We start from the raw sequence: 12,649 nt of genomic DNA on the forward strand, positions 1-12,649 counted from the left end.
TATTTTAATGCCAATACTTTTGTACTTTTACTTAAATATAATTTTGAATGCAGGACTTTTACTTGTAATACAGTATTTCTACTCAGTAATTCTTCCACCACTGAAGCTTAGAAGGGTGGGTTAATATTTATGTAAAAGATTGAGTGCCATCCTTATTCCACCCGTAGTTTTGATTTGTCCGACAGCCCGTGAATGCATCAATAGCAGATGAGAACCAATAGCGTGCGACATCCTGCCGAAGAAGAAAAAAAACAAAAAACGTTCTGTTGAAAAAGACGTGAAGCGAAGCGGAGAGCAAAAAATCACCGGCAGCGGGGCCAGCGTCTACAACAAAAGCCTCGCAGAAAACTGAATGAGAGAGCACATTTTGACCTCAAGCCACTGAGTGAACAGACGTTATCAGCCAGTGTCGCAGACAAGAAGCGCAGATGGTGAGTGAATTTTTTTTTATTTCGTCCGTTAGTGTCTGCAGCCTCCCCTCCCTCTCTCCCTCCCTCCGCTGCTCTCCTCTCTGCTTCTTTTTTTTGTGAGATGAGGTGAGGTGATGATATTCGTCCACTCGTTAACGGGGTCAGCTTACCGGGAGCCGGTTTGTTGTATAAGCCGCGGTATGAATGTTGGATGTAAATGCCGTATTTAGGTAACGTTAAAAGTAACATTAAAGAAGGCTTTTGTGTTGAATTTAAGTAGAATTTAAACGGCCGCCGTCGTGTTCCTCAAAATGCTAGCAGTGCGCCGCTTGAACGTGTAACGTTATTCACGTTAGTTAGCTAGCTTGCTGGCTAGCTAATTAATATCAAATGTGATTTTTAAACCCACTGAATTATACATCCAACACTAATTTACCCAAGCTAATTTGAGTAGCGTTAGTCACATTTCTAACAGATAATTAATTTAATTGTCCCTTGCTATCAGCCGATTTGTAAATCGATTTGTGGTTTTATATTATGTGCCGTGATGTTATGTTTGTGTTTTGTTCGAGTAGCAGTTACACGCCAAGCAGATGAATGTGTTTTTTTGTTGTTGCAATTATATATGCTGTAACTGGCCTAATGTAGCCTCCAACCTGCCAAGTGTTACATAAAGGTCTTTAGTACAAGTACTGTACCGGTATGCACAGGCAGCCAAGTAGTCCGTAATAGGGATTTAAGTTATAGACCACAAACAAATTAGTTAGCTACCATGTACCATGGTTACAATATTGATCTTATTGAGACATTAGCATTAATACCCTAGTTTTTAGTTGTTGTTTCTTTAGTTCTACTTTTAATCTTATTTGCAATATGCCATTTTACAGAGAACATGGGGCAACCTGGTTATCCATATCACCATATACGTGATCTTAACAGTATCCAGGTTTTTGATCATCTCTCTCGGCCACTCCATTCTGTCGAGAGTGATCAGAAACCTTAATGAGGTCTTTACATGCCACAGTATCCTCCAGCTAGCATACCCAGGTTTTCTCAAAATGTTTCCACGTTTGAACCCAGGGTAAGATAAATGTGTATGTAGTCCAAAAAAAACAGATAATAAGTGGGATACCAGTATGCAAAATGTCCACTGCAGCTTATGAACTCACCTACAGTTCCTGAGGTTGTCATATGAGTAATACCAAATGGATGAGTGACTGGATTAAAGCATTAGATGTAAAACTCTACACCAGTCGAAGAAAACATGTGTTTCACTCTTTTATCCAAATCTCTTGTCTGGGTTTGTCTTGTCGAGTAGTTTACAAATGGCTCTGGTCTGGTAAAAACCACTTTTTATCCATCCAGGGCACCACATTTAAAACAGTCTGTCATTATAGCCTTGGCATATGGCGACAAGGCTTAAGTAAGTAGTATATGTTCATTTTCATTTCCTGCCATCGTCAGTGGGCTGCCTGACTGTATTTTCAGTCAGAGTTGACAGCACAGATTGACACCCTGCTCGGCTGGCTGATTTACGTCAGTATTCTGGTGGATTTGAGAGGCTGTTGTTGCAATTTGACTTGTTTGTCCAAAATATAACCACATAATGCAGATTTAGACAAAGCATGTTGTACAAGCTGCAGTGAGGACTATATCATTTATTTTGTTTCACCATATGCTCTTCTGTAAAACAATTGCCATTAAAGGCACACTAACCTGATTTGTTGGGCATGTCAAAAGTGCCATATGTTGGGGGGGTTCCTGCTTTCAGATGTGCAGAACAGTATAAAATGGGTCGCCAGCAGGCTCAGGCGATAGAGCTATGAGCTAAAATGGCTAGACTAATAGTTTTAACTAGCTGCTTGGCCATCCCTTTCTTTCCCATTTCCAATCATTTATTGTGTTAAATAGGCATTGCTTTGAAAATGAGAAATATAGTCAGGGTGGTTGTATGAACAAAGAAGCATAAAGCCTATTTCTGGGCCTGGAAAATTGTAGATGTGTCACTGTGACACTTGCTTTACACAATGCTTTAAAGTGATATTTTATTTGTTGGCATTATTTATATATATATTTTTAAATCCGTAGCTCTCAGCTGTTTAAATCTTTTATGTGGATATTCTCCGTATTGTCTAAACAACAACCATGCGCTCACATAGTTTTGCATCTCTGTGGCTGTCAGCACTGATCTAATGCAGGCTATCTGGTTTGTAAGGACCTTAGGGCAGTCTGTTTAGACTGACTCAACGTGTAGAGTTTCCTACAGTATTTTCCGTCAACAGCAAACAAACCAAGCTCTGTGGCAATGTACTCGCTGTAATTTAAATTATCCACATTTAATCTTGAGAAATAACTTCTTAAGACGACTTATTTGGTGGAAAAAACATTAATTCCACTGTTCCTGTGGCCTTCGTTGTCCCAGTCGACAACGTCTGCAGTTAAGGAGCCTTCAGTGTATGATGGAAACGTTCTGATCTCAAAGCAGATTTTTGCATGTGAGATTTTGTGCTGGGGCATGGGGCGGGCATACATAGCAGAAACATTTACCTCTTCGGTCTGTGATAACATCTAGCACTTGAGGCTGTTTTTTTTTTTTTTTTTTTTACCTTAAGTGAGTTGCAGAAGACAGCAGCCTCTCGCTACGTCGAGTCAACACAGGCTCTACAAAGTCTTCAACACATTCTTTTACAGGCCGTCACTGGTTTTGTTCGTTTTTTTTAAAACAAAAACCTAAACATACCAGCGTCAACAATGCGTTTTCATGAACATCGCAGGTTTGAACACCATTTAGTTTAGGGACAAAAATGAGGGATGTAATGCAATTTTTCTTGAAGAACACCCATCGTATTTGGCTTTCTGGCTTTATTATTAGTGTCTGATTTTCATGAGATGTTTAGCTTGGTAATCGACAGATCTCTGACATAAATGATCCGAGGACTTAAGTAGTTTTAATTGTGACCTCAGGCAGCTTCTCCGATGGAGTGACACAAGGAAACACTGAGGGCCTTTTCAGCGTAGTTAGACAGAAGTTGCAGTGCAGAACCTAAGGTTCTGTGAGCAAAGGTTGCTGACTACTAATTAAAAGGGAAAAATCAGGATCACTTTCTTGATCTGAAAGGGCAGCAGCTTCTTCAGAATTATGGTAAAATGTGAGCATTTAGTTTTTTACTTTTGAAAGACTGTAGTTCTCCTTTTTGAATCAACAAAACAGCAAATAACAATAACACTTCTGAAATGCAGCCTTTTTTAATGGTCTTAAAGTAATCTAGACCTGCAATGATTAGTTGATTATTAATTAGTGGGTCAACAAAAAGATAATCTGCAAGTATTTTGATAATCAATTAATCCTTAAGTAATCCTTAAGTACTTTTTTAAGCAAAAATGTCAAACAATTCCTAGTGCCAGCTTCTCCAATTGCTTCTTTTCTCTGTTTTATAGTCTGAATATCTTTTGGGCTTTGTACTGTTGAACGGACATTTGAAGGCATCGCCTTTTGTGATTGCCGTTTCTTTCTTTTTCTTTCTTTTTTCTAACATTTAATATAGAATTAGTTGTTTAGTTGAAAAACAAATTGGTAAATGAATTGTTAATGGATATAATCGGTTATTATCAGTTGAGCAGTTTTTAATCTCTTGTCATACAACAGCAACATAGCCACATATTTAGATAAGTCATTTTTAAAAGGTTTTATCTGGACCATAACAGTTTCCCCAGACAGGAAGTGAAAAAACAAGCGTGCACACATCAGCTGACTAAAGAGACATGCAGACATTTGATGGCCTGTGCCTTCAAACACAGAAAATGTCCAGTCACTTTCTGGTTGCATACAGGAAGCCAAGAAAAGGGAAGAGAAGTAGTGGCTGACCAAACTCCCAGATGTGACTACTCTGCAGACTGTGAACCTCCATCTGCACTCTCGAGGATCAGACACTTTCATTCTTACTTTGATCAGTTCCCCAGCCAGTCAAGTGTCAAAACCTCAGCTAATAATTAGTACTAAATACTAGTTTTTTTTATTAACCAACCTGCCGATTTTTTTTTTTTTTTTTTTCCCAGACATCTTGTCCACAAAACTTGCTTCATGTTGAGAGTTATTGATGGAAGATTGCTGTCAAGGGGAGCCTATATATCGTCCCTGCAGCAAACTGTTTTAGTTTTTGGACCAGTACCATGGCTAAGTCTGTCTGAAAAGTGCAATATATACTGTAAGATGTTATCTGCAAAAAAATATTGAACATAAGACTCATGGTTTTACGTTTGTTATTAGTTTAAAGTCAAACTGCTTGACAGTTGATAGATGGGGCTCGTTAACATTGTTTTTTTTTTTTTTTGTGTTTTGAAGGATGAGTTTCTTCGGACTTTTACTCTGGTGTCCTAACGATTAAACATTGAATTATCACTTTTCTAAAAATAAAAGATGAGAGTGTGGGAGCCTTGTTTTTAGATGAATGACATAAGACGTTTGTTAACATAGCACCTGCCTTCCCTTCTACGGGCCTGTTGCAGTGAATCGTGCACCACAGTGATGATCAAGTAAATAAAGTATTCTTTAGAGTTGTTGTAACTGTTCTAAATGGCCCTGGTTTGTGTCAGCAGATAGCCACTGTAAACAATGAGATTTAGACAAGAGGGGTCGGGTTCATAGTTTGTAGTGCCTGTATTGTCTTCCACAACAGCGAAGAACTTAAGGCACATATTTTGAGGATTAAAGGAAATGTAACTGTCACATTTGTGATCGTAATGGTTAATGGATCCTCAACACAAAAGGTTAAATCCAAACTCGTCTTTCAGTGTACAGATAGAGATGCAGGATTAAAGGACTAGTTGGGAAATATACACTTTATTTGCTTTTTGATTAGAGATGAGAAGATTGAAACCCCTCTCTTGTCTGTAGGGTAAATATGTAACTATTGCCAGCAGCAGGTTAGCTTAGCTTCGCATAAAAACTGGAACAGGGAGAAACGGCTAACAAGCAGTAAAATTCACCCACCAGCACCTCTAAATCTCACCAAATAACAAGCTAGGCTATATCTTGTTTGTTTAATCTATACAAAAATTGAAGAGTAAAAAAAGTTATGGTTTCATGGTGGGTATGTGCCAGACAAATAGCTATTTTTCCTGTTTCCAATCTTAATGCTAAGCTAAGCCAACTGGCTGCTGGTTGTAGCTTCATAATTACCGTACAGACACAAGAGTGGTATTGATCTTTTTCTCCAACCCTCAGCAAGCAAGCAAATAAATTTCCCAAAATGATCTATTCTTCTAAACAAATTGAAATGGAAAAAGGAAACCTGGCACTATCGTACCAAAAGCTTGTGTGGCTGCAACATCAACATGGAAACACACACGCGCACACACACACTCACATTTGCAGACATGTGCAGGCGTGATTAAAATTTAAGTGAGGGATTGAGTTGTACCAGAATCTGTTAAAAAAAAAAAAAAAAAAAAAGAGTTCACTTGTGTGAAAATGGTCTTTATTAAAGACACAACTCCTCAGCTGGCTCTAACTTCTCAGAGTGGTAATTTTAAAATTGCTTCACACTTAAACCAGTGTTGTACATAGCTAATTAACTACACAACAAACCTGTATTGATGTTTACATTGAACACCTTGTTCTGTGCTCATGAAGGCCTTTCATTTCCTACCCCTCCAAGTATTTGATTATCCTTTTGTATCTTTTGTTAGCCAGGAGGACTCTTGAGCTAATTTGTATACTTCTGAACAGAGATCCTACATCTTTTGGAGTTTTATTTTTCACTCTTCAGCTAAAGCATTCATACAGAACAAGTGGTCGTTGGCATTAATTGTTTTGGGGATGAAAGTCAGTTAGGACTTTAGCTGCTGCTGTCCTTGTGGGACTCTGAAAGAGAGACAGAGGAAGCCATATGTGTCATAACAGCTTCCTGCCACATTTGAGCTGTTTGGTGGTAATTGACAATCATGCACATATAAGGTAAAAGAAGACGAAATGGCACAAGCTAATCTGAATTCTTCCGGAATGCCTGTGTCTGTGTGCTTGGAATGCATGCCTACCTCCAAACATGGTAACTAATCTCTGTTTTTTTCCTTCTTTTTTACTGGGAAAGAAAAACAAAAAAACATTGCCCTCATTAGATCAGTTTTCCTTTTTTGGCAGCATCATTTTCATGATTTCATATACAAATTATGCCCTTGTTGACCTAATTTCCCTGCTCTTACAACCTGCTGCAAAAATGTCCTGTGAGAACCTTATACATTAAAATTTCAATAATGTTGAGAAGATCAAAGTCATGTTGGCTCAGCAGTCGTGCTGCAGCAACAGGAAGTGGTCTAGCATGCAATCTGCCTGATAACCAGCAAAGTGTGAGCTGTTTGCTAGCTTAGCACCAACATATTAACGGAGTTCGAGAGGGTTCAGGGATGAAGAGGAGACGGTTGGGATGTGATTGCATCTTCAGGAAGCTGTATGGCCTCACTTAATGAGCTAATCGTTTGAAAAGCATGTCATCCGGTTCTCAGAAGTGCAGACACCACCCTTGCTGCTTTTCCTACTGAGTTGTTAAGTGGTGCATTAAGGTTAAGGGTCAACCACAGTACTTGTCAACTAATCTCGGGTTGTATTAGGTTGGGAGAGATGCTGCACATCAGTGAGCAGGGCCTTTGTCAGCATGAATTGTGTGCTTAATACACTCTGAACATTTTGTGCTGATCATGGCAGTAACATCTTTTGAAGAGAAGATGACCGAACCCTATGCTCCAATGATTTTATACCCATATTTTGAACGCAATTGGTCTATTTTCATGGCAAGTTAAATAAGTGTGGCAATCAACAAGTTAAATGTTTGTGGTCATTATGAAGAAGTACCTTGATTGCTAATGTCTCACATATATTGTGATTGTCTATCCCTTCTTTTCCTGGAGTCTTTCTAAGTGAAACACACTTCATTAATTGGTCATTTAAATGGCTTTTGATCTCAGCTCACGTTAAGCAGGTCAACGTTTTTATGAGGAAGATACATATACTTCATTCTGTCTTTTTCATTAAAGCGAAAGCAAGACATTTTGCAAAGTCAAAGTAATATTCCTACAAAAATGAAGCTCAGCAGTTGCCAAAGATCTCCTTCTCTTTGCAACTCTGGTAGCAGTCCTTGAACCCCCCACCCCACCTCCACCACTTCCTCCAGCTCCAGCCAAACGGCCTTACGTAACAGGGTTTTAGCAAAGTCTGCAGTGGACTTTTCCCCTGCCTAAACAGAGGCTGCCCTTCTTCCCTGCACACTGGCTGCTCCATGGCAGTTACTGTGTGAATATCTCTCTGTTTATTATCTGCTTGAACTACCTGTTAGCCTTGCTTTAAGATGTGGCCGTGCTTGTTGCTGCTGGGGACTGGCTGCTATACTCGAGAGGGCAGATACAGTCATTACTACTACTGTATGTAACCTCCAGCTTGAGATGGTGCAAGCTTTTCTTTCTTTCTTCTTAACCTTCTGAGCACCTCTGGGGAAGTCTTTCAATTCTTCCTGTCATCATGAACCAAACTGTAATTATTGGACACCTACAATGTGCTGGGAAATGTGGTGACCTATGTTAAATGGCAGCCAGAGAATTTAAGAGTGGACCTACAATTGTGCATGATTGTAGGGGTTGAGTGAAAGAAATGCTTCATTACATTAATGGATTACAAAGATAAAGACTGGCAGAATAGGTGTCAGTCATGTTATTTCACTGAGAACTCTCCCACCATTTGTAAGAGGCTTCATGTAATATTTCCCTGTAAAGTTTCTTAACTAGAAGGCTGGTTCTGAGCTGTTGTGCTTTGTTGAGGGCAGCCCCATGCAGAGAGTCCCACAGCTCAGCTCACATGACCAGACAGAAGGCACCTGATCCTCTCCCAGGGGTGCAAAGAGACAGATGGAGCGAATAGAAAAGGGGGAGAAAAAGAGATCAGATTGGCAATACTGATACACTGGTAAAGGTAATAAGAGGTCAGTGAAAAAATACATTCTTCCATCCTTGTGACGTTCTTTTGTTGCTTGTAATCTGAAGCCCTTTTCACACATGCTGAGTTTCCTCTAGAATTTATATTTTTTTTAAATGTCAACACCCCTGAAAAGGCGTGTAGTTTCTTTTTAGCATCTCACATGACACTTTTAAGTCACCATGACCACTACTACGGTCAGAATCCTTGTGCCAAAATATGAACAATAACGTCTCTGTCAACGGGCTTATCTGCTAGTGTTAGCTACCGACCGTTACCTTGAAACCATCCAGCAAATAGACGGTACCGTAGGGTGCCATTACCATTAAAACCGGTGATTTAACATCACTCATTTTACACACAGTTTAACAACAAAACAAAACGCTGAGTGAACATTACTAGCTATGTTTTTCATGTTGGTTTTGAGCGGTATGCACCCCCACTAACCTGGAACACCGTTTTAAAACAGAAACGTTAATACAGCGTGTCAGAGGCAGAGGGGCCGTCACTGCAGCATTCGCTAACGCTAGCTTCTTGTCTTATCTTGGGTCTGATAAACAGTAAATTCATCAAATTCAGTGTCCACAATGCTATTTTCCAATAAACTTTAGCTGTCATATTTCACGGGACCCGCGTGAAAGCGGATTTCATGTCGTGGCTTTCGTAGCTGTTTGTCACTTTGCCTAAGTTTGAGATTATTTGAATCGCCGCATTTACGTAGTCACAGCCCTACTAGTAACATGTCAGGGAAAATGCTGGTACGGCTGTGTTGTTAATGAAAGCAGTAACAATGCAGGGACAAGAACGTAAAGGGTTACGTCCATCTGACAAAAGACTCTTTCGCGTGTAGTAAGGAAACCAATCCCAACACATTTAAATCTTTGACTTGTTTACGGTTTAGCATTAACGACAATGCTTTCGCCGGTGATTTGATAACTAACAAGCAATATAAATTCTTTTACTTTTTTTTTTTTTTTTTTTTTTTTTTTTTTTTTTTTTTTACAAGAATACTGCCACCAGACAAAAACGTCTCCTTGCCTGCCATGATCCTGAAAATAATAAGAGACACGTACATCCGGCCTCGCCCCATCTTCTTCTGTTGAGTTTTATGGCGGTTGGCATCCATAAGCGTTGCATTACTGCCAACGAAATGTTCCTGAGTGTAGTGCATATGTGAATAGTGAAAAGCACTAGCAGTGCCTGAAAGGTTATCCCAGTAATAGTCTTTACACACATTTGAATACATTGTTTGAATGTTAAGTTTAATTATCTGTTTGCTTATCCAGGACACCAGGAACACCACGGAAGAGAAACCTGTCCAGCGATCTAAGGTAAATATGCATCGCCTGTCTTTTCTTTCTTATCCCTCATTCATGGTTCTGTTCTTCTGTATGCGTTACTCTTGCCCCACTTCACTTTCATCAGCCTTTTGAGCTCCGAAAAGAGCAAAGGAAGTCTTTCCTGCATTTTGTGTCTTTTATAAATGCAAGCTTTCATCTCACTGAGGATCAAGGAAAAGATCACCGCCTGTTTGTGTGTCTGGTAGCAAATCGGTATATATGTATGTGCTCAGTCCTTCAGCTTTAAGACCCCAAAGGAAGTGTGTTCATCATGTGAGAAGACTGTCTACCCAATGGAGAGATTGGTTGCCAACAACCTGGTCTTCCATTCAACATGCTTCTGCTGCAAGCACTGCAACGCCAAACTTAGGTGACTATATATACTGTTTTTGTGTTTGTTTACTTGACTTTCTTCTTCTCATGACTCCTTTTGGTTCGTATATATAACTCTGTCATTCCTCCTTTCCCTGCAGCCTTGGCACCTTCGCAGCTCTTCAAGGTGAATTTTACTGTAAACCCCACTATCAGCAGCTGTTCAAAAGCAAAGGCAACTACGACGAGGGCTTTGGACGCAAACAGCACAAAGAGCTCTGGGCCTCCAAGGAGACAGATAATATAACAAAGACGGCATAACACCTCCAATACATCACAATGAACACATGTCTCATATGCTGGGGCACAGTTAAATCACCCTACCGCTCACTTGCTTTTTAAATGCCATCAGAACAGATACATGCACAAACAGCTAGAAAATGACTGGCCAGTCATAATTCATACCACTTAAAATTTAATTGTGGGGAAATATTTAAGGTTCAATTCAATTGATATCTGTATTTTATTTTCAGTTTCCTGTTTGGAATTAGGGAGTTGATTGTGACCAAAAGCCTTCTCTGGTATGGGGAGTATAATAATCACTTTTCTTTTTAATAATTTGCACCCTTTTTCTTTTTTTTTTTTTTTTTTTTATAGGTAAACCGTATGCTCAGGCAAACATGAGGGGTTACAGAGCATACACTCAGGTCAATTTTCACCCAGGGTTTTAAAAAAAACATGGCATAGTTTCACTCATTTTACAAAACACAAATCAAAATAATAGTCCTCAGTATTGTGACTTTGCTGTCAGACAGTTGTCAGTTTGTTAGGTTTCATATATTTGAGGAACAAACAGGGTACAGAGTACTGTAAAATAACCGTGCACATCAGCAACAGCTCACCTCGTGTTTTAAGTTTTGTGTTCAGTTTAATTTTTGTTCGCTTCATCCCAAGGTTTGTTCTAATTTTATCGACCACTGTAAGTCTCGTCCTTGCATGTTGGGATGACTGGGTCTTAATAGCCTTATCTTATGACTATCCAGCTTTTGTGTTGTGAATAATCTGATTTGTTTCATTGATGCATAGCAACTCACTTTTTAAAGTTTTTTAGCAACACTTGAGTTTGGATTTTATTGATGTCATGGCATAAGATTGATCCTCTCTGAGCTTTTATTAATGGTTGAAATGTTAATGGAATTCTCAGATTGTGTTTGGTGTACTATGTGTATGTAGAGCTGTAGTTTGTGATTAGTGAACATTCCCCACCTCACTGTACTCTCGTCTTGCACATACACATGATGACCAGACAAGATAATCACTGGGAAACTGAGGCCTCGCTCGTAAACATCCCTCACTCCGTTGGATGAAACATCTTAAGAGGAGCTGTAAACATTTCGTGAAATTAATTACTACAATTACACTTCTGTCGCAAATGAGGATGTTGATGGATGGAGCTTAAGCCTTGCATGAAACCACACAATAGTGTTCCTTTGTCATTTCACCCTTTTGTCAGTTGTTGGCGTCTTGTAGTGATTTCTTCCCTTGCTGTATTTGAGTGTGTTCATATAGCTGGACCGTTTTTATGGGGGATGTAGACGGACCCAATCAGTGTCTTCAACATCCATCATTATGTTACCACCAGTAAGCGTGAACAGGTTTCTTTTTTTTCTTTTTTTTAAATGAATGCCTTCCTGTTCTCATCTCCTGTCTTATTAGCTAAATGCATCTTAGCACCTGGACCTATATCTTAGTATTGAATTTACTTGCTAGGGGTGGGTGGGGGGAGGTCCTCTGATGTGCTCCTGCCTGCCGCATGCAAAACCCATTGCAGAGCACCCCCTACTGGGGAAAGTGTGACAGTAGTGTCTAGTGTGAGAGAGAGAAAAAATAACTTGCCCCTGAACTCAACATACTGTAGCCTTTTATTCAAAGTTTTTGAATATGTTGCCTCCTAACCAATTTAGACAAGATTTCCACATCAATATTTTATTCTATACAAAGAATGAGTCTAAAGCCATTCAAATATCTCATTTTAGAAAATTTCTGAATACCACTGAGACTTGAATGACACTTGAATGACAAAGTACTTCTGTGACTGAAGGTTTACTGTGAATTTGAGCATGCTGTGCAGAATAGAAAGCTAAATGGAAACAGATGGATATCTGCTACTTTTTTTTTTAGAACTGATATCTGCTACTTTTTTTTTTTTAAGAGAAGCCTTAGAAATAAATAGCTAACCTTATTGCTTTTTGAAACCATTCCTTTGAGTGCACAGATCTTTACAAAGAAATCTCCTGATCATGCCTTTATAAAAACAGACCTAGAGCCCCACACTTTAGTATAGGATTATAATCAACCAGCAGCCATTTTTCCTATCCAACCACTTTTTCTCCACATAAAATGTACAATAATTCTGTGTGTGACAATGTCTATTTTAGTTTTTTTCATTTTACAGAGTATTGTATCTAGAAATGCTGTCTTTGTCATTCTCTGTTAGCAGTTTGCCAAGGTACTGCAGAATCTGCGAACTGCAACTTTTTGTAGTGTAACAGAGCAGACAAGGTACACTTAACACTGGTGCCAAGAGGCTCAGGTGAATGATTGCAGTGTAACGTTGTAAATGTTAA

General features: G+C 39.2%; 1 protein-coding gene across 1 annotated transcript; it reads left to right on the top strand.

Moving 5' to 3' along the window:
• The first annotated feature begins 266 nt into the window (after positions 1 to 266).
• limd2 (LIM domain containing 2) lies at positions 267 to 12,041 on the top strand. Its single transcript, XM_028600720.1, has 4 exons — positions 267 to 431; positions 9,657 to 9,701; positions 9,944 to 10,080; positions 10,184 to 12,041. Exons 1-4 carry the CDS (start codon positions 429 to 431, stop codon positions 10,341 to 10,343), a joined length of 345 nt encoding a protein of 114 aa, XP_028456521.1. The 5' UTR covers positions 267 to 428; the 3' UTR covers positions 10,344 to 12,041.
• The last annotated feature ends 608 nt before the right edge of the window (positions 12,042 to 12,649 follow it).

Source organism: Perca flavescens, chromosome 15 (genome assembly GCF_004354835.1).
Source record: "Perca flavescens isolate YP-PL-M2 chromosome 15, PFLA_1.0, whole genome shotgun sequence".
Taxonomy (NCBI): Eukaryota; Metazoa; Chordata; class Actinopteri; order Perciformes; family Percidae; genus Perca; species Perca flavescens.